General features: G+C 54.8%; 2 protein-coding genes across 2 annotated transcripts in view; one reads left to right on the forward strand and one right to left on the reverse strand.

Moving 5' to 3' along the window:
- Lman2 (lectin, mannose-binding 2) overlaps nucleotides 1–439 on the reverse strand; it is a 15,752-nt gene extending 15,313 nt beyond the window's left edge. Inside the window, exon 1 of the mRNA XM_013015989.1 lies at nucleotides 22–439. Within this exon, the coding sequence (XP_012871443.1) occupies nucleotides 22–217 (196 nt within the window). The 5' untranslated portion in view covers nucleotides 218–439. The remainder of the gene's footprint in view (nucleotides 1–21) is intronic.
- A 4,286-nt stretch (nucleotides 440–4,725) lies between these two features.
- On the forward strand, nucleotides 4,726–19,924 carry Rgs14 (regulator of G-protein signaling 14). The gene is made up of 15 exons (XM_013016123.1): nucleotides 4,726–4,895; nucleotides 12,172–12,193; nucleotides 12,335–12,510; nucleotides 12,881–12,973; nucleotides 13,062–13,205; nucleotides 14,029–14,172; nucleotides 14,333–14,444; nucleotides 15,216–15,325; nucleotides 15,684–15,893; nucleotides 17,455–17,531; nucleotides 17,938–18,064; nucleotides 18,181–18,262; nucleotides 18,366–18,415; nucleotides 18,507–18,621; nucleotides 19,286–19,924. The coding sequence occupies exons 1-15, from the start codon at nucleotides 4,851–4,853 to the stop codon at nucleotides 19,486–19,488; spliced, it is 1,710 nt and encodes a 569-aa protein (XP_012871577.1). The 5' UTR covers nucleotides 4,726–4,850; the 3' UTR covers nucleotides 19,489–19,924.
- Nucleotides 19,925–21,774: the final 1,850 nt, after the last annotated feature.

Here is a 21,774-nt window from a genome sequence, read left to right on the forward strand (position 1 = left end):
CCTTCCCGCCCCGGGCCTCACCCTGGTAGGGTTTGATGAGCGAATGCTCGCGCTTCAGGTGCTCACTGTTGCCGTCGGTGATGTCGGCAGCCACCGACCCGAGCAGCAGAAGGAAATGGACAAGTGTGGCGGGGCCGGGGCCGGGGCCAGGAAGCCCAGGCCTCCCCGGGCACCGCTGGCCCCAGCCCCAGCGCCAAAACCAGCGCTCGGCCGCCATCCTCCGTCTCCTCTGGGCCACTTCCGCCCCCCGACTTCCGCCTTCCGGGTGTGCTCTCTAACGGCCTCCGGACGGAAGCCTTCTAACCCCCGGGGTCGCCGAGGAGTTAAAAGGCAAAGCCTCGCAGTCGCAGCGGGCCGCGGATGGAGGGGTCGGACAGCCCCCCATCCGGGCCGAGGGCCTTCCCATCATCTTGGAGGTTCCTAAACCCCTGTCAGCCGGCCTCGGCAATGAGCTTTTAGAGTGACAAGACCGGAGACCAATCACGGAACAGCACGTTAGGCCTGGGAGCCAATGAGGAGCGGAGGAATGATTTGAGCGACGGTCGCGGAGGGGCGTGGCCTCGGGAGCGGAGCATCCTGGAACTTGAAGTTCCCAGGGCTGCGCGCGGCCGCTGGGCTCGCAGACTGGCCTGCGCTGGGCTTCAGGCCGCAGGTCAGGCCTCAGGGTGAGTTTCCCAGCCCGGGCGTCGGGGGTGGAAGCAGCTCTGAAGGAGGTCTCCATCCTGAGCCACCTCGGGTAGCCTGGGCGGACCTTTAAGCCGTCCCTAAGCTCATCTCCGAGCTACTTTCACACACCTCTTTAAAAGCCCCAGTTAAGGGTCCTTGGCTCAACGCCTGTCATCCCAGCTACTCAGGAAGCCTGAGATCTGAGGATCACAGTTCGAAGCCAGCCTGGGCAGGAAAGTCCGTGAAACTCTGATCTCCAGTAAACTACTACGAAAAAGCCAGAAGTGGTGCTATGGTTCAAATGGTAGAGCACCTTGAGTGAAAAAGCTCAGGGGATAGCACCCAGACCCTGAGGACGGACACACACACACACACACACACACACACACACACACAATTGGAAAATCTAGGTCTATATTCCCACATGAGGTCCAGGGGCTGGAACTGAATTGAAATGAGTAGGATTACCCCTACAAAATGTTTTTGTTTTGTTTTTGTTTTGGCCAGGCTTGAATTTAGGGATTCCTGATGGTGGCTTTTTCCAAGCCTGGGCTATTTATGGAATCTTCATCTCAAAAGTAAAATTAAAAAAAAAAAAAAAAACCTATGTTGAGCTGGGCACTGGTGGCTCACACCTGTCATCCTAGCTACTCAGGAGGCTGAGATCTGAGGATCGCAGTACCAAGCCAGCCCAGGTTGGAAAGTCCATGAGACACTTATCTCCAGTGAATACCAGAAAACTGGAAGTGGCACTGTGGCTCAAAGGAGTAGAGCACTATCCTTGAGCTGAAGAACTGAGAGACAGCACTCAGGCCCAAAGACTCATGACTGACAAGAAAGAAAGAGAGAGAGAGAAAGAAAGGAAGGAAGGAAGGAAGGGAGAAAGGAAGGGAGAAAGAAAAAGAAAAAACTGTGTCAAGACTGAAGGGTAGACTGGCAGAAGACTGAATTCTTTGTGACTGGATGATGGAGACCTCTGTAAGGAAGAAGGATCCAAAATCAGTTAACTGTGGGGCCGGTAATGTGGCTCAGTGGCAGAGTGCTCGCCTAGCAGCATGCATGAAGCCCTGGGTTCGATTCCTCAGTACCATATACACAGAAAGAGCCGGAAGTGGCTCTGTGGCTCAAGTGGTAGAATGCTAGCCTTGAGCACAAAGGCTCAGAGAAAGTGCCCCAGGCTCTGAGTTCAAGCCCTATGATCAGTACAAAAAGTAAAATAAATGTTAAATCCTTGTAGAGGGAACATAAATGTATAAAAAGTTAGGTACCTTGATGACAGGTTAAAGGATCCAAGTTCATCTGGATCCTTTCATAGGGCTAAGGAGGGGTGAGGGTACTAGTAATAAACGAAATATTTGCATACCCCTGTGTAGGCTCGGCCTTCATCACTTATAAGAAGGTAAGCATGTTGTAGAACACGTTTCAGAGTTGTTGGTCCATGGCCATTGTTGCTTTGGCCTGTGGGGGTCCTAATATATCATGGTGGGACCACGTAGCTGAGGAGGCCTTTTTGTTGTTGTTAGTAGTGGGGGGGGGGCTTGAACTCTGGGCCTAGGCGCTGTCCCTCAGCTCTTCAGCTCAAGGCAAGTGCTCTACCGCTTGAGCCATGGCGCCACTTTCGGTTTTCTGGTGGTTCATTGAAGATAAGAGATTCATGGACTTTCCTGCCCAGACTGGCTTTGAACTATGATCCTCAGATCTTAGTCTCCTGAGTGAGCAAGAATGACAAGTGTGAGCCACTGGTGCCCAGCTGAGGAGGCCTTTTTGCCTCATGACAATCAAGAAACAAAGCAAGAAAGGAACTAGGGTCCCAATATCCTTATTAAGGGGAGTCTCTTCTTATGGGGACTTTCTCCCCATAGACCCAGTCTCTCAAAGGTTCTTAGTGCCAGAGAGAGACACGGTACCTTTAACACATGGGAGACATTTAAGATCCAAACTAAGCTGAGCACAGTGGCTGGTACCCATAATCCTTAGCTACTCAGGAAGCTGAGGTCAGAGGATCACAGTTTGAAGCCCAGCCCAGGTCAAAAAGATTGTGACACTCTTATCTTCAATTAACCACCTTTAAAAAGCTCAAGTGGTAGAGTGCTAGCCTTAGGCATAAAAAGATAGGGACACACACAAGCCCTGAATTCACGCCTAGTAGTTACTGGGGAAAAAAAATCTGAATTAGAGTTCCTCCAACTCATCTGTTGAAATACTAGGACTGAGAATGTAGCTCAGTGGTAAAGTGCTTCTCCACCATAAACAAGGCCTTGGGTTCAATCCTCAGTGGAGAGGGAGGAGGTTGAGGATGAGGAGGGGAAGGAAGAAGAGGAGGAGGAGGAAAAAAAAGGAAAAAGAAGCCAATTCATGAGACTGAGGCAGGAAGCTCATTTCAGCCCAAGAGTCTGAGGAGAGCCTACCGAACATAATGAGAAGCTATCCCCAAAGAAAAAAGGGGGAAAAATCCTTTTATCTTGATTATTGAAACACTAACCCCTAACGTGATAGTATTTGGGGGTGTTAGCAATGGAGCCTATTGATGCCAATTAAATTATGAGGAGGGAGTCCATTATAATTGGATTAGTGCCCACATCAGATGAGACAGGAGTAGGCTAGGAAGATGGCTCAGTGGTAGAGTGCTTGTCTTACATACATCAGGCTCTGGGTTCAGTTCCTCAGCACCACATAAGCAGAAAAAGCCAGAAGTGGCGCTGTGGCTCAAGTGGTAGAGTGCTACCATTGAGCTGAAGAACTGAGGGACAGCACCCAGGCCTGAGTTCAGGCCCCATGACCGGCAAAAAAAAAAAAAGACATGACAGGGAGAGCATGCTTTCTTCTTCTCTGCTCACTGGCACAGGAAGACACAGCAAAAAGTTGGCCATTTGAAAACTAGGAAGAAAACTGGGCACCATGGCTCACACCTAGAATCCTAGCTACTACAGGAGGCTGAGATCTGAGGATCATGGTTCACAGCCAGTCACAGACAAGAAAGCCCATGAGACTCTTATCTCTAATAAACCATCAAAAAGCTGAGAGTGAAGCTGTGGTTCAAGTGGTAAAGTACCAGCCTTGGAGTAAAAAAAATAAAGCAAGAACGTAAGTCCCTGTTGGATACTAGTAGCCCACACTTGTAATCCTAGCTACTCGGGAAGCTGATCTCTGTGGATCAAGGTTCAAAACTAGCCCAGACAGGAAAAAAGTCTGTGAGACTCTTATATCTAGTGAATCATCAAAACCTCTATAAGTGCCAAGTGCTCATGGCTCATGCGTGTCATCCTAGCTACTCAGGAGTTTGAGATCTAAGGATCATGGTTCAAGCCAGTCCAGGCAAAGAAGTCCATGAGACATCTCCAATGAATCACCAGAAAACCAGAAGTGATGCTTTGGCTCAAAATGGTAGAGCTCTAGCCTTGAGCAAAAAGCTCAGAGGTTAGTACCCAGGTCTAAGAGTTCAAGCCCCACAACTGAAGAGAAGAAAATTCCACAAGTGGGTGCTGTAGCTCAAGTGATAGAGCACTAGGCTTGAGCACAGAAGCTCAGGGACAGTGGCCAGGCCATAAGGTAAAGCTCCAGGACCAACACACACACACACACACACAGAGTCCACCTGTCTCTGTACACCTGAGCACGTGCATGCGTGACAGCCTAAACCTGCAAGAGATGAGGTTGCACATGAACCCTGCACAGTACCTGCAGGGGTACTGAGCACACACACACATCCAGGACATAGTAGATCTGAGATAAGTATATGCTGGGTGCCAGGTTCAAAGTTGCCTAGTGTTGGGTCCACGGACATCAGCGTGCTCAGACAGGACCTTGGGGCCTCTTGGGCTGAGCCAGGCACTGTGCTAGGCCCAGGTGGCGCATGCCTGTCTTCATGCCTGTGCTGGGGGCATGTGTGTGTGTGTGTGCGTGCGTGAACGTGGCGGGTGTGTATGAAGAGGCGTTTATTTCTCTCTCTCTCTCTCTCTTAGACCTGCTGCTTTCTGTGGTTTGGTTTCTATAGAAACACTTCCTGTGGCAGAGAAAAGAGGTAGTGAGCTACTGCTTCAGGATGTGAGGGCCCGCCAGAGCACGGCAGGACTCTGGCCGCCGCCCGCCCTGCACAGCGCCAGCCTCCAGGCGGGCACTGCCCACAGGTCCTCCCCCCCCATGGTGGGTGGCCCCCCAGACGGGGACCCGTGATCTGCGGCGGGATGCCAGGGAAACCGAAGCACCTGGGGGTCCCCAATGGGCGCATGGTGAGTGAGGGCTGTGAACCAGGGCCATGAGGATGGGGGGGGGGAGTAGGGGGGGGGAAATGCGTGCACAACCAGGGTGGGGCTCAGGCTGCACACGGCAAGCCAGAGAAGTTGGGTACAGGCAGCAGCTGTGGGACTCGGTGCCCTCAACCCCCCAGGATCCTTCTAGAGTCCCATGCCACCCGGGAGAGGTGTTTGGAACTAATTGGACATAGCCTCTTGTCCAGATGCAGGCTGGACCCTCTAAGGCTCACTCCATATGGAGCTGCCTTCACCCCCCACCCCCAAGGGAACAGATGGATGGATCCCTTGGCCACTTGCACGGTACCTCAAGTGCCTGCCCCTCACTCAGCCCTAGCCCTCTTCTCCCCATCCACCCCACACCGCAGGTGTCCAGGACCAGCTTTTGTGAGTCACTGATGCCCCCTCTTCTGGAGGCCCCCAGGGATGGGTCAGTCTCAGCCTGTCCCATCCCCAGTCCCCCCTAGGCATCCCCCCCCCCGAGAACTAGGGTATCCCCATGTCCTACACAGCTCCCTGGCTGTGTTACCCCACCCAGAGCGGTCCTGGGAGGGGCCGGCCTTTCTCCGTAATTCAGCAGGTGGGGCAGTTGGTGTTAGATCACAGACTTGTAATGCATTGTGTGTGTGTGTGTGTGTGTGTGTGTGTGTGTGTGTGTGTGTGTGTTGGCACTGGGGCTTCAACTCAGGGCCTGAGCACTGTCTTTTAGCTTTTTCACTCCAGGCTGGTGCTCTACCACTTGAGCCACAGCTCCACTTGTGGCTTTGTTCGGTGGTTCATTGGAGGTAAGAGTCTCACGGACTTTCCTGCCCTGGCTGGCTTGGAACTGTCACATCCTCAGATCTCAGCCTCCTGAGGAGCTAGGATCCCAGGTGTGAGCCCCTAGAGCCCCACTTTGAAAGTTTGAGAACAGCCCATCTGGCCTGGAGGAGGGAGGTGAGATTCCTTTCTAGTCCTTCCCCTGGCGTCCAGGCCATCAAGTCAGATTCACTTGGGAGCATAGCTAGATTGCTTCTGCAACAGTATTCTGAACTGCAGGGAAATGGAGAGGGCTGGAGACAGCTCTAAGCCTGGGCCCCCTCCAGTGCCAGGCACAGGTGTCTCTACCCCACTGAGAGCTGAAAAGCACCCTAGTCTCTGTGTGGTGTCCAGATCATGCACAGGTCAATCTTTGCCCTTCTTGGGCCGGTCTGAACTCTCCCCTAGGATTCCAGGGCTCACGCGTGGGCCACTTTGGGGGCACCAGGCTTGGCTGTCGCCCTCAGTGGGGGACTGGGTGTGAGGATGGAGGTGGAGAGGTGGCTGAGAACCAGGAGTCTGTGTCCTTCTGTCTGAGCTAGCTCCCAAGGGAGACCCAGGAATAAATGATGTGCGGACAAGAAGACCCGATCAGCATTTGGAAACGCTCCCCTTCCCCCTAGCGCTTCCAGATCCTGGTCATCTCCTATCAACCAATGCCACCACCACCCCTTGTCCCCAAGCCAGGCAGTTTTATTCTCAAGCCAGGCAGTTTCCCTGCCATTCCGCTTGTCAGGCAATTGCAAAAAAAAAAAAAATCTGTCACTTGAGACACATACCAGCGCCTTCCCGAGGTGTCTTCAGGGAGCCCCAAATCCAGTTCATTTGTGTGCACAATCATTCAATCGGCACACACACACACACACACACACCCTATGGGCCCCCAGCATTAGTGGCTCACACCTGTCATCCTAGCTACTCAGGAGACTGAGATCTAAGGATCCCAATTCCAAGCCAACCCCGGGCAGGAAAATCCATGAGACTCTTCTCTCCAATAAACTACTCAGAAAAAGCCAGAAGTGGTGCTGTGGTTCAAGTGGTTGAGTGCTAGCCTTGAGCACAAAGAGGCTCAGGGGTAGCAACCAGGCCCTGAATTTAAGCCCCAGAACTGGCGAAAAAAAAAAAAAGAATAAAAGGAAAAGAGGCTGAGATCTGAGGGTCACAGTTCAAAGCCAGCCCAGGTAAGAAAAATCCATGAAACTTATCTCCCAGGTTCCAGCCAAAAGCCAGAAGTAGAGGTATAGCTCAAGAAGTGGTTGCCGGACACCAGTGGCTCACATCTGTCATCCTAGCTACTCAGGAGGCTGAGATCTGAAGATCTCATGCATGCAAGGCAAGGACTCTACCACTGAGCCACCTTCCCAGCCCTGAGACTGGATGTTGATGCCAAGTGGCCACAGCTTGATGGCCAGCTTAGTGTCACAGGACTGGCTCCCATGGAAGGAACCACATTGGGTAACATCCCCAGAGAGGTTCAGAGCCTCAAAGATGAGATCATAGTACAGGAGATTCAGGCCCTGGCTGAATCCTACCGCAGCTACTCAGGAGGCTGAGATGTGAGGATCACAGTTCAAAGCCCGCATGGGCAGCAAAGTCCCTAAGATTCTTTATCTCCGGTGAACCACCAAAAAGTTGGAGATGGAGCTGTGGCTCCAGTGAGCCCCAATTCCTTGAGCCTTGAGCCCCGATACCAGCACACATACAAAACAAAGATGCTCCATAAATCACACACACACACACACACACACACACACACACACACAACACACCATTGGCCTCGGTCTTATTCCTGTCCCAGATTTTAAGACCTTGGGCCTCAAAGCTTCCCTTTCCACAGATGGCAAGCATGCAGGAAGATGGGAAGATAGGGGGAGACCTTAGGCTCCAGAGACAAGCCATGGAAGCTTCTGAGGCATTTCTGCTTCCCCCCTCCGTATGATCTGTTTGAACCTCGGTTTCCTCATCTGTAAGGTGGGAGAAGCAGTATCTCTCTGGGAGGATAGAGACAGAATGATCGAGTTGAAACCAGGGCTGGTAGGAGAGTAAGCCCCTCCTCCTCTCTTCGCCTCCTCAGAGATCAGCAGATCCCCCTTTTGCCTCCTCTGAAGACCCCACCCCCCGATGGTGGATCTGGGGGTGTCCATAACCACCACACCCTTCCTCAGCCTTTCTTCCCCTTTTCCTCTGTTTACTCACACTTCTCCTGCAACAAGGCAGAGGTCAGGTGGGGGTTGGAGCAGGGCCAGCTCTGCTCAGCCCAACTTCCCCAGGCCCAGTGTCTGTGCAGGTTGGAGTCCCGGCCAGCAGGATTTTCTGCAAACACCACCCCCCCCACACGCACACACATATACACTTTGTGCAGATGCTACTTCTGAGCACAGCCAGGCTGGTGCGTCTTTCACAGACAGGCTTGTAGGCAGCCTTGGAGGTTGGGGAAGCTGTGTTGGCAGGGGGAAACTGAGGCTTAGGGGAAATCATTTGTACCTCAACATCAGATCTGGTATTGAGTTTGTGTCCCTGTTCCTTTCCAGCTCTAGATTTTTTTTTTCCTTTTTGTGGGTTGTGAGGCTTGAACTCTGGGCCTGAGTGCTGTCCCTCAGCTCTTCAGCTCAAGGCCAGCGTTGTACCACTTGAGCCACTTCCAGCTTTCTGGTGGTTCATTGGAGATAAGAGTCTCACAGACTTTTGTTCCCTGGGCTGGCTTTGAACCTTGATCCTCCGATCTCAGCGTCCTGAGTAGCTAGGATGACAGGTGTGAGCCACCGGCTCCCAGCCACTGTCCATGTATCAGCTCAGACTAACTATAGATAATAGGGAAAGAGAGGATAGAATCAAGACATTCAGGAGGCAGCCATAAGTGTTGGATTGGCCAGCAGCCAGCCCTCTGTAGAGGGTACTGAATAGTACTGGGTCTAAGAGATGTGTCTATGAGCTTCATGCCAGTGGCTCACGTCTGTCATCCTAGGTACTCAGGAGGCTGAGATCTGACGATTGCAGTTCAAAATCAGCCTGGGCAGGAAAGTCCATGAAATTTTTTCTTGTCAGTCGTGGGGCTTGAACTCTGGGCCTGGACGCTGTCCCTCAGCTCTTCAGCTCAAGGCAAGTGCTCTACCACTTTCTGGTGGTTCATTGGAGATAAGAGTCTCATGGACTTTTCCTGCCCGGGCTGGCTTTGAACTGCGATCCTCAGGTCTCAGCCTCCTGATTAGCTAGGATGACAGGCGTGAGCCGCCAGTGCCTGGCTGTCCCTGAGATACTTATTTCCAATGAACCACCAAAAAAAAAAATGAAGTGTAGGTGTGAGTCACATGGTAGAGCACCAACTTTGAGTAGAACAAGCTAAGGGCCAGCTCCTGGATGTGATGGGTAGAGGTGTGAAGGGAAGGATAGTTCAGAAGACCTGTACTCAGAGATGCCTGATATGTACGGGGGGAGGGGGGGGAGAGCATTGCTGCAGCAGGTACTCAAGGCAGAGGGAAAATGAGGCAGGAGAAGCAGGCGTGTGTAGGGTGCAGGAAAAATAGAAAAGTTTGATGAGGTATAGGGGGGAGGTGAGGGGGAGGGAAATGGGTGATGTTGAAGGGGTTCATTAGTCAGGCCCAGGTGGGTTTTAACTGTCACCTAGCAACGGCAACCTAAGAGCAGAGACTCAGGACCCAGATAGGACAGCTGAGAGGGGAGGGATCCGGGAGCCAGCCCTACTTAAGGACATGGACCTTTGATTAAACCGAATGTAGACATCAAGCCTCTGAGCGGCCAGGTGTCAGTGGCTCACGCTTGTAAATCCCAGCTCCTCAGGAGGCTGAGATAGGAGGATCACAGTTCAAAGCCAGCCCGGGCAGGAAAGACCTTGAGACTCTTATCTCCAATAAACCATGCAGAAAACCGGAAGTGGTGCTGTGGCTCAGGTGGTAGAGCCTTGAGCTGAAGAGCTGAGGGACAGCGCCCAGGCCCAGAGTTCAAGGCAAGAAAGAAAGAGAGAGAGAGAAGAACAAGGCTGATTTGAGGCTGGAGCACAGCAGGCAGCCTCTGGGGGAGAAGAGGGTGCAGTGGGTGATGATCCCTGGGGAAATTGGAGGGGGTGAAGACAGTAGTGGCAGAGTCTCTGGAGCTGGGAATACAGCTGCTTAGCAGGGGGGCGGTGGGGTGGGGTGGGAAGAAGAACACACCACGGGGTGCAGGCAGGTGCTAAATGGCAAGGGACATTGCCTCCCTGGCTCCGGGAGCCCCCCCCCCGCCCCCAGGAAGGAGGGCATTTCCTGCAGCCGTGGGAGGCGCTGAGATGGGGGGGGGGGCGGGCATGATTGGATGGTGCAGGTCAGGGAGGGGATGGGAGGCCCGGGAAAGGCACTAACTTTCCCTTCTGCTCAGTCGCTTCTTACCTCATGCTGCAGATGGAAGATGGGGCTCATCCAAGGCGGGGAGCCCAAGGTTGTAACGTTAGACACCCCCCAAACAACAACAACAACAGTTATTTTCAGTTCTGTATGCCTATTTAAGGGGTGGGGTGGGTACTAGGCTTGAACTCAGGGCCTGAACTCTGTCCTTTTAGCCTCTTATGCGCAGGGCTGGCGCTCTACCACTTGAGCCGCAGCTCCACTTCTGGTTTGGGGGTGGTTCATTGGAGATAAAAGTCTCATGTACCTTCTTGCCCAGGCTGGCTTTGAACTGTGATCCTCTGATCTCAGCCTCCTGGGTAGCTCGGATTGCAAGTGTGAGCCAGCTGCATTTCAGCCTTGTACTCTGGTAGGAAGAGAAGGGATTTCCACTTGGGATTGGCTGAGTTTGGGGGGGGGTGATATTAGCCAAGGGTTGTCTGTGTGTGGTTAAAGCTGGAGATTTAGAGTGAGGGACAAAGGGTCCAAGACAGACCCAAGGAGGGACACAGAGTGGGGGGCAAAGGGGGACTTCCAGAGTCATTCCCAGAGGATGGTTTTTGTCTCCATTAAGGGCTGGCATTAACAGGGACGTTAAGAGTGTGTGTGCTTTGTGGAAGAGGGTTGAACTGGCCTTCCAGGTCATCAGCATGACCTAGAAGCTTGTGAGAAATAGAGAGCCTGCCCCGCCCCTGAATCCTGGGTGGATCTAAAACCCTGCTGTGTACAAAGGGGTGGGCCCTGCGGAAGAACTGGTAGGCCAAGGGGAAGCAGTTGCAATGAGATTATTGGCTACTAAAACACCTCTCCTTCCAATAGCAAGCTCGGATCCAGCCATTACACACTGGCCACTGCTCTCTATGCTATAAATAGAGTATGCACAGATTCCATCTTTGTAGTGGCCTGCTGAGGACATTACTATTTTTAGCACCATCCCTTGTTTACAGATGGAAGCCACCAAGTGAATGGATTTTCCCAGAGTCACACAGCTTAGCAAGTGGGAAAGTATTAAAGTCTGTGTACAGATTGCAGTGGGGGGGGGGGTTGGTGGCTCATGTCTGGAATGCTAGCTACTCAGGAGGCTGAGATCTGAGGATCATATTTGAAAGCCAGTCTGGGCAGAAAGTCCATAAGACATTTATCTCCAATTAACCAGCAAAAAGCCAGAAGTGGAGCTGGGCACCGGTGGCTCACGCCTGTCATCCTAGCTACACAGGAGGCTGAGATCTGAGGATCGCAGTTCAAAACCAGCCTGGGCAGGAAATTCCGTGAGACTCTTATCTCCAATAAACCACCAGGAAACCGGAACTGGTGCTGTGGTTCAAGTGGTAGAGCACCAGTCTTGAACTGAAGAGCTGAGGGACAGCGCCCAGGCCCAGAGTTCAAGCCCCACAACTGACAAAAAAAAGAGTGGTAGAGTTGCCGTGAGCCAAAAAAAAAAAAAAAGCTAAGGGAGAGTGCCTTGGCCCTGAGTTCAAGCCCCAATACCAGCGCGTGCAAGTGTATACACACACACACACACACACATATACACACAGAGTCTATCCACACTTGGGCTCCCTCAGCAGAGGCTGGGGGGAAGGAAAGGAATGGGGCCATTTGAAGGTATTTTGCATGCATTCCCAGCACACACTGATTGGCATGTGTTGGAATAGGAGCCAGGACAGCCTGAGCAAATCCCTGACCGAGCAATGACTAGCTAGGGGCATCCAGCATGAGGCTTCAGGTGGAGAAGAAAAGTTTCCAGTCCCCAGGGTAGCCAAGCCCAGAACTGTGTCTCTTTGTTTTTGTTGTTGGTCACGGGGCTTGAACTCTGGGCCTGGGCGCTGTCCCTCAGCTCTTCAGTTCAAGGCAAGTGCTCTACCACTTGAGCCACAGCGCCACTTCTGGTTTTCTGATGGTTCATGAGTCTTATAGACTTTCCTGCCTGGGCTGGCTTTGAACCTCAATCCTCAGATCTCAGCCTCCTGAGTAGCCAGGATGAAAGGCGTGAGCCGCAGGTGCCTGGCTAGAACTATGTCTCTTGATTTGTTCCTCCTCGGGCTCTGCTCTGACTTTCTACCCGATCTGGTCTCTCCTAGGTTCTGGCTGTCTCGGATGGAGGTAAGTGACAGAATGTGTGAAGAAGACCTGGTTGGGGGGTGGAGGGAGGTGAAAATAGGAATGGACCTGCAGAACAGATGGATGACTGGGGAGGTGGGGGGGGGGGAGACTCACCTTCTGCTTGCCCATCCCCCCCTACAGAGCTGAGCAGCACCACAGGGTCCTTGAGCCAGAAGGAGAGCAAAGGCAGTTCCCTGAGCATCCACAGCCTCCCCAGTGGTGCCAGCAGCCCCTTTCCCGAGGAGCAGCCTGTGGCCAGCTGGGCCCTCTCCTTCGAGAGGTTGCTGCAAGATCCATTGGGCCTGGCTTACTTCACCGTAAATCCTGGGGTGGGATGGGGTGGGGTGGGATGGGTTAGGGCAGAGGGAGGCAGGCAGGGGCATGCACGCGAGCTCCAAGCTGGCCAGAGTGGGCCTCTGCAACCGGGCACCCCTCAGCCAGCCCTTCCCTGGCTCCCTCTCCTCCCGGCTGGAAGCATCCTTTCCTTCTCTCTGTCCTGGGCTCTGCTGATGCTTTTCTCTCCCTGTGTCTCAGGATCTGGCACCATCTGTCTGTCTGGTCTCTTGGCCCTGCGTCTGTCCCAGTGTTTTGAACACGTCCCCTGATACAGATTGTGTCTGACAGGCCTCTTCCTCCTCCCTCCCCCCCCTGCCCTCCCCTCCCTCCTCTCCTCTCCCTCCCCCCCAGGAGTTCCTGAAGAAGGAGTTCAGCGCCGAGAACGTGACTTTCTGGAAGGCCTGTGAGCGTTTCCAGCAGATCCCGGCCAGCGACACCCAGCAGGTGGGGGGAGAAGGAGAGGGCTGCGGAAGGCTGGGAAGCCCGCCTGGGCCTGTGCCCCCCTGACCTCCGCCTGGCCCCCCTCCCCCAGCTCGCTCAGGAGGCCCGCAACATCTACCAGGAGTTCCTGTCCAGCCAGGCTCTGAGCCCGGTGAACATCGACCGGCAGGCCTGGCTCGGCGAGGAGGTGCTGGCACAGCCCCGCCCGGACATGTTCCGGGCACAGCAGCTGCAGGTGCGCGGGGCCGGGCGGAGGTGTAGGCCGGGAGGGCGTGGCTTGAGGAGACAGGAATCCAGAGGGGGCGTGGTCAGACCCAGGGGCGGAGCCTGGGCCGAGCCGGTAGGGCTCAGAGGCGCCTAAGCAGAAGCCGAGGTGAATGGAACAAGGGGCGGGGCCTACTTCAGATCGCGGGCGTGGCCTATATGGGGCGCGGCCAGGCCCTTCCTCTCTATGTAGGGGCGGGGCCTAAACGAGCTCGTGGGCGTGTCCAAGGGTAGGGGCGCGGCCAGGGCGAGAAGTAGGTGTCGGGAACTGGTCTGGGCGGGGCCAAGGGCTCCCTTCATGAGTTGGGGCGGGGTCTAACTGAGATAGTAGGCGTGGCCAAGAGTAGGGGCAGGGCCAGATCTTCCCCCAGGGTTTGAGGAGGGACCAGGGAGAGAAGTAGGTGTCAGGAGCTGATCTGGGCGGGGCCAGGGCATTCCTCTAGAGATAGGGGCGGGCCTAAATGAGCTCGTGGGCGTGTCCAAGGGTAGGGGCGCGGCCAGGGCGAGAAGCAGGTGTTGGGAGCTGCTGTGGGCGGGGCCAGGGTCTCCCTCCATGACTTTGGGCGTGGCTTAACTGAATATGTGGGCGTGACTAAGATCGGAGGCGTGGCCAAGGTCTCCCTCCAGGGGCTTGGGGCGTGGCTTAACTAAGTATATGGGCGTGGCCAAGCTTAGGGGCGTGGTCAGTGCCTCCCTCCAGGGCTTGGGGGCGGGGCCAGCTGCCTAACCTGCAGGGCAGCTGAATTTAGGGAAGCCCTGATTCTCCGTCACCCCCGCCCGGGCTGGCCCTGCAGATCTTCAACCTGATGAAGTTCGACAGCTACGCGCGCTTCGTCAAGTCCCCGCTGTACCGCGAGTGCCTCCTGGCCGAGGCGGAAGGACGGCCCCTGCGGGAACCGGGCTCCACGCGCCTGGGCAGCCCGGACACGGCAAGGAAGGTGGGGGACCCGAGGCCCGGGGCGGGGGGCGGGGCGGGGGGAGGAGTCGGGGGCGAGGGGAGCACCCTGCAAGAGGAGACGCCCCTGGATGCAGAGCTGCGGGTGCGAGCCCCGCGATCTGCGCGAGGGCTGGGCACCGGAGCCTGTGCTGTACCCGCAGAAGCCCAAGCTGAAGCCGGGGAAGTCGCTGCCGCTGGGCGTGGAGGAGCTGGGGCAGCTGCCGGCGGCCGAGGGTCCCGGGGGCCGCCCGCTCCGCAAGTCCTTCCGCAGAGGTGAGGCCCTGGAGGGAGGGGAGGGGCGGGGGGGGGCGGGTACCCGAGTTGGTGCCGCCCTTGGCTTCTACTGGGCTCACGGACTACAACATGAATGCAAGATCCAGTCGGCCCTGGAGCTACGGAGCACTCACGCCTGTAATCCCGTTTGCTCCCCAGGGTTAACCCATCTGAAGGATCCTGGTTCGAAGCCAGGCATGGGCAGGAAGAATCTGTGTGAGACTCTTACCTCCAAGGAAACACTTAAAAAAAAAAATCCAGGGGCTGGGAAGGTGGCTCAGTGGTAGAGCGCTTGCCTTGCATGCCTGAGGCCCTGGGTTCGATTCCTCAGCACCACATAAGCAAAAAGTGAGAAATGGCGCTGTGGCTCAAGTGGTAGAGCGCTAGCCTTGAGCTGAAGAGCTGAGGGACAGCGCCCAGGCCCAGAGTTCAGGCCCCACGACTGGACCCAAAAAATAAATAAATAAATAAAATCCAGAAGTGGAATTGTGGTTCAAAGTGGTAGAGTGCTTGCTCTGTGCAAAAAGCTAAGGGACAGCACCCAGGCCCTGAGTTCAAGCCCCAGTATCCACACACACACACACACACACACACACACACAAATAACTCCTCAAGGTCATCTCATTCATTCTCCAAGGTGGTTCTGTTCCCAGGCCAGACCCCAGAAGTGTGGGGTCTCCCCCCAACCAAAATCCACCTGCTGATGTCTCATCGCAGGGATGGGGTGAGGGACAGAGGGACTCTTCCCATTTCCTTCTCCTTCTCTCCTAGAGCTGACAGGAGGTACTACGAGCTTAGCCTTACGCCGAGAGTCTCAGGGTTCCCTAAATTCGTCTGCCAGTCTAGACCTGGGTTTCCTTGCCTTTGCCAACAGATCTGAGGTGAGCCAAATGCTGGGGAAATGAGGCACGCTTCTGGCTCGGTCCTCACTTTCCTTCCTGGCTGTGCTTCCCCCTTCCTTTCTTCCTGTCATCACGCTATTGGCCCACACATGTATGTTCTGGGGGGGGTGCACAGACACCTGTGCGCATGTGCAGGCCTAGGTGTGGTCAGTGGGTGGACCTGTCATGCACCTGGAGGAGGACATTTTGGCTTGGCTCCAGATGTGTGCTTGAATGTGTGTGTGTGTGTGTGTGTGTGTGTGCCCCCAGGCAGTTTACCAGTCTCCACACACCTGTCTGTCCTCTGCACACCTTGGCATGTATACATATAACCTCCACCCCCCTACTTGTACCTCAGAACCAGAGCCACAGGAAGAGCATTGGGAGCACCGAAGGGGACAGCGAAAGCCGTCCAGGAAAATACTGCTGCGTGTACCTCCCGGATGGCACAGCCTCCTTGGCCTTGGCCCGATCCGGCCTCACCATCCGAGACATGCTTGCTGGCATCTGTGAGAAGCGAGGGCTCTCTCTACCCGACATCAAAGTCTACCTGATGGGCAATGAGCAGGTGGGCAACCTTACCTTCCCTGCTCCTCATTCTAAACTCTTCCTGATCCTGAGTGACTCTTTCTTTTCTTTCTTTTTTTTTTTTTTGGCCAGTCCTGGGGCTTGAACTCAGGGCCTGGGCGCTGTCCCTGAGCTTCTTTTGCTCAAGGCTAGCACTCTACCACTTGAGCCACAGCGTCACTTTTGGCTTTTTCCATTTATGTGGTACTGAGGAATCAAACCTAAGGCTTTTTGCATGCTAGGCAAGCACGCTACCACTAAGCCACATTCCCAGGCCCCTACGTCCATTTCTAGTCACCTGAACCCAACCAATGTTCTTTTATTTGGAGGAGAGGGAGGCCAGGCATGGGGCTTGAAGCCAGAGCCTCGGCACTGTTCCTGAGCTTTTGTGCTCAAGGCAAGCGCTCTACCACTTGAGCCACAGCACCACTTCCAGTTTTCTGGTGGTTCATTGGAGAGAAAAGTCTCACAGATTTTTCTGCCCAGGCTGGCTTTGACCTGTGATCCTCAGATCTCAGCATCCTGAGTAGCTAGGATGACAGGTGTGAGCCACTGGCGCCTGGCTGAAAACTAGTCTTTAAACCATTCAGCAAGGATGTGGGGAGGAATAATGCTGACCTCAGACACCATCAGGAATCCATTTACTTAGTAGACAAGTCCTAAGGCCTGGAGAAGGTAAGTAAGTAGAAGGACTGGCGCCCAAATCCATTCCTCCAGGCCCACAGACTGAAGGTGAGCCCTACAGGACATAATTAGAAGGAGGACTGAAACTTCTAGAAGTAGTTATCTGGGGAATGGGTAAACATTTCTTCTATGAAGCCTTCATAGAAGCAGCAGCAGGTGACATGGACGGAGAGGATTTTGTCTGGCAGACAAAATGTGGGGGAGGACACTCGAAGCCAAGGGAACAACTTAAGCAAAGGCCTGCAAGCTGGGTACTTGGGGGGGGGGACAAGTTTGGGGACCTGGAGCGTGGGGTGTGAGGACAGCAGTAAGGGAGACTCTGCCAACTGTCTCAGGCCACCAAAGCAGCTGACAACAGCCCAGATGGGTTTTTGTGCCGGCTAAATATAACTTCACCACCCACATTCCACCTGTCCCTGCGGCAAGCGCAAGCCGGCTGTCTGGGAGAGGCCGCCCCCCCTCCCATTTAGGAATGGCACAGGCCAGAGCGCTTCTGTTGGGGAGTAAGTCTGGGCAGTCAGCATTTATTCTTATTTTATCTTGATTTAACTTACTTTGGGGCTGGTACAGGGGCTTAGGACATTGTCCCTTTGCTTTTTGGGCTCAAGGCTGGTGCTCTACCACTTGAGCCACCACAGCTTCACTTCTGCCTTCCCCCCCCCCACTGGGGTTTATTGGTGATAAAGAGTCCCTGAGGGACTTTGTTGCCCCCAGACTGGCTTCAAACCTCAGTCCTCAGATGTCAGCCTCCTGAGTAGCTAGGCTGACAGGCCCGATCCCCATTAGAGGCCACAGTAGGCAAGAAAGGTGGTTCTCGGGGACCCCAGGGGTGGCTGGGGTCGGGGAGGGGCCCTCAGATCTTGCCCGGTGGTCTGCAGAAGGCCCTGGTCCTGGATCAGGATTGCACTGTGCTGGCGGACCAGGAAGTGCGGCTGGAGACCAGGATCACCTTCGAGTGAGTTCTCCTCCCATCCTCCACCCCAGAAGGCCAAAACGATCTTGATCACTCAGCAGAGCAAGGTCCTCTGGTCCCCTCTGCTCTTCTCGAGCCACGCCCCCTGGCGTCAGAAACCCCGCCCCTGGCGCTCGAAGCCCCGCCCAGTGCCTTCCCACCTTATCCGGACAAAGCCGAGCCCCGCCCTCTTGTATTAGAAGCCCGCCCCCTGGTGCTGGCAGCCCCGCCTCTGTCTGGAGCCCCGCCCCCTGGTGCTGGCAGCCACGCCCCTGTCTGGAGCCCCGCCCCTGGTGCTGCGGCCACGCCCCTTCTGAAGCCCCGCCCACTCCCTTGGGCTGGCCCCGCCCACCCGGGGAGGGCTGCGGCCTGGCTCTCCCGCGCTCTGCAGCCCCAGGGTCCCCTGCAGGCTGGACTTGTCCACGCTGGAGCGCGTGGTGCGGATCTCGGCCAAGCCCAGCAAGCGGCTGCAGGAAGCGCTGCAGCCCATCCTGGCGAAGCACGGCCTAAGCTTGGAGCAGGTGGCAGTGCACCGGGTGAGCTGCGGGGGGGGGGGGTCCTGCTGCGGGGAGGGGCAGGAGGGGACGGGGTGGGGCCTGGATGGGGAGGGGAGGGCTTCTGTGCCACATGGGCAGCTGACCCATCCCCTCAGCCAGGTGAGAAGCAGCCTCTGGATCTGGAGAAGCTAGTAAGCTCAGTGTCTGGCCAGCGACTGATTTTGGACACACTCCCAGGTAAAGAACCTGGATGATCCCCCTGGGACTTGATTTGGGTTCCAAATGGAAGGGGGGAAATCATCATCATCATCATCACCACCCCTGGTGCTCTTCCTTGCAGGTGTGAAGATCGGGGATGCCAGCCACACGGCCTCCTGCAGCAGCAGCCAGGTGGGCAGTCTTGCCCTTGGGGTGCCTTCTTGCGCCTGCTGCCTCTGGCCGCACCTCCTGATTGTGGCTGTGACCCCCCACACTCTTACAGGGATGTCCTTCCAGATCCCAGAACAAGGCCATGCACGCCTCTTCTCTGCCCCCCAGTTCACTAGTGGAGGCACCCAGTAGTTCGGCCGAGAAACGACAGACCTTTGACATCGAAGGTACCTGGAAAGGGGGTGGCTGGGGCGGGGGTGGGGGGAGATCGGGGCAAGGGATTAGAGAGACTGGACAAGGAGGATTGGGGAAATCACTGACCGTGTCATTAGGGAGCCTTGAACTAAGGCAGAGAGGGCTTGTGCCATTGGGGCTGGCACAAGAGGGTTTGGAGAGGTCATCCGTGCTGGGGCCAGTAAAGCAGTGAAATCTGGCTTCCTAGCCAGGTCCCAGAGGCTTATACCTGTCATCCTAGCTATTCAGGAGGCTGAGATCTGAGGACTGCAGTTCAACGCCAGCCCAGGGAAGGAAAGTCTCTGAGACTCTCTTTTTTTTTTTTTTTTGGTGGGGCATGGGGCTTGAACTCTGGGCCTGGGCGCTGTCCCTGAGCTCTTCAGTTCAAGGTGGGCGCTCTACCACTTGAGCCACAGCACCACTTCCAGTTTTCTGGTGGTTCATTGCAGAGAAGAGTCTCACGATGTTCCTGCCCAGGCTGGCTTTGAACGATGATCCTCAGATCTCAGTCTCCTGAGTAGCTAGGATGACAAGTGTGAGTCATAGGTGCCCAGCTGTGAGACACTTATCTCCAATCACACACACACACACACACACACACACACACACACACACACACACGAGCTTTCTGATTTCCATGGCCCACCCCCTCCCTAGGCTTGGTGGAGCTCCTGAATCGAGTACAGAGCAGCGGAGCCCATGACCAGAGGGGCCTTCTTCGAAAAGAGGACCTGGTGCTTCCGGAATTCCTGCAGCTGCCTGCCCCCAGACCCAGCTCCCAGGAGACCCTACCACAGACTGAATCAGAGGCCCAGCCCAAGGGGGGCTCCGTGAGCCCCCCTGCCCATTCAGCTCTCTGACACCTGTATAACGATCCTAGGCCAGCTGCATGGCGCCTAGCGGGCCAAGCATGCGATGGGTCCACTCTGCATGCTCTATCTGTACCCCGAATGTCCCTGGTCCCCTCCTGTCATGGGCAGGCCCGTGGGAGGAGGAAGAGGGGGAGGGAATTCAGAGAGGCCACCCCTCCCCGCCACAGCTGCAGCCCGGCCCCGGGATGAAGGTGGGCGTAGCCCCTTTGGGGTACCCAGCATGGAGGGATGGCGTTGGCAGTGCCAGCCTCCCTGACCTGTGCCAAGTATCCGTAGGAGGAGGGGCTGGGCCCCTGGGGGCACAGGTGGGCAGCGCCTCCTGCTGGCCACATAGAATCCACTGTACATACAGATCTCATGGTTGGCTGGGGACAGCTGGGTTTGTCCTGAATGTATGATATTGTTACTATAATAATAATAATTATTATTCTGCCAATGGGGTGCATGCGGTTCCTTGTGCGGTCTGCTCTGCACATCACCTCCCTCCACCCCACTCCATTCCCAGCTATACGGCTCCTGTCACCTAGGAAGGCTCAGTGTCTGGAAATTCTTGGGGCCCTCAGGATGTATCTCTACTTTTTGGGCGGGGGGGGGTGTCGGTCATAGGGCTTGAACTCTGGGCCTGGGCGCTGTCCCTCAGCTCTTCAGCTCAAGGTGGGCACTCTACCACTTGAGCCACAGCGCCACTTCTGGTTTTCTGGTGGTTCACTGGAGATGAGTCTTACGGTCTTTCTGCCCCGGTTGGCTTTGAACCAGGATCCTCACATCTCAGCCTCCTGAGTAGCTAGGATGACAGGTGGGAGCCACTGGCACCCAGCAGATGTATGTCTCAATGTCTTATTTTTAGAATCTCTCTTCCCAAATACCCAGAATATAGGGGAGAAAGTGGGGGTATGGACCCTGTCTTTTCTGCAACTAGACCTCAGTCTTCATCAGGCTCTGAGGCCCAGCGGGCATTAATCTGCCTGCATTCTTTTCTTCTACCAAAGACTCAAAGCCAGGCACCGGTGGCTCATGTCTGTCATCCTAGCTCCTCAGGAGGCTGAGATCTGAGGATCATGATTCAAAGCCAAGGAGACTCAGGACCTGGGTTCTGTCCTTGAGTTCTTTTGCTCAAGTCTAGCGCTCTACCACTTTCGGCCACAGCTCCACTTCTGGTTTTCTGGTGGGTCAGTGCCGATAAGGGTCTTAGACTTTACTGCTAGGGCTGGCATTGAACTATGATCCTCAAATCTCTGCACCAGCCTTGAGCAGTAAAAGTTAAGGGATGGCGCCTAGGCCCTGAGATTAAGCCCCAGTACTGGCAAAACAAAAGCACTCTGTGAGGAACCTTTTCTTCTGCCAAGAATACAAGATATTTATAACACCATTAGAAATGATGAGCATGGGCGCAAGCTGTAGGTGGTCCATGGGAAGCACATGTGTTTGTCTCATCCTGTGCCAACTGAGCTCCCAGGCTTTAACTTGACAGAAGCCAGGTGCCAGGGGCTCAAGCCTATCATCCTAGGAACCCAAGAGGCTGAGATCTGAGGATCATGATCTGCAGCCAGCTCGGGCAGAGAAGTCTGTGAAACTCTTACCTCCAATGAACTACCACAAAAACAGAAAGTGGAGCTCTGACTCAAATGGTAGAGCGCTCGCCTTGAGCAAAAAAAGCTCAGGGACAGCGCCCAGGCCCTGAGTTCAAGACCCAGGACCAGCACACACATATACAAAAATAAAATAGAATGGAAATAACAGCCACTCCCCAAAAAAGCACACTAATATGAAGTGACCCTGTTACTTTCCCAAAGATGGCACTGCTCACTGCCACATTGAAGTCCACATTCCCAGCGGGTGAACATTTGGGAACCCGTTCAAACCAATCACCCAGATAAACCCCAAACACATGGGCACTTAGAAGCATACGGAAAGGAGAATGTTCTGGAAGAATATACACTGAGGCTGGGTGCTGGTGGCTCACGCCTGTAATCCTAGCTATTCAAGAAACTGAGATCACAGGATCAAAACTCAGAAGTGAAGCTGTGGCTCAAGTGGTGGAGCGTTCACCTTGAGCTGAAGAGCTGAGGGACAGCGCCCTGGCCCAGAGTTCAAGCCCCATGACTGACCAAAAATAAAAAGAAACAAAAAACCCCACAAAAACTCATTTTGCTTACAGCTGGTGCTCTACTACTTGAGTCATGCCTCTAGGTTGGCTTTTTTGCTGGATGATTGCACAGAGAGTCTTGCAGAGTTGTCGGTTTGAGCTGGCTTCAGATCACCATCCTCAGATCC

This window comes from Dipodomys ordii, unplaced genomic scaffold, assembly GCF_000151885.1.
Source record: "Dipodomys ordii isolate 6190 unplaced genomic scaffold, Dord_2.0 Scaffold29, whole genome shotgun sequence".
NCBI lineage: Eukaryota > Metazoa > Chordata > Mammalia > Rodentia > Heteromyidae > Dipodomys > Dipodomys ordii.

What these genes read in the sequence shown, in the direction of transcription:
- Rgs14 (XM_013016123.1), top strand. Translation starts at nt 4,851, where the DNA reads ATGCCAGGGAAACCGAAGCACCTGGGGGTCCCCAATGGGCGCATG. An exon ending in GATTTTGGACACACTCCCAG is followed by an intron (nt 18,263 to 18,365) that starts GTAAAGAACCTG and finishes TCTTCCTTGCAG; the next exon opens with GTGTGAAGATCGGGGATGCC. An exon ending in ACAGACCTTTGACATCGAAG is followed by an intron (nt 18,622 to 19,285) that starts GTACCTGGAAAG and finishes CCCCCTCCCTAG; the next exon opens with GCTTGGTGGAGCTCCTGAAT.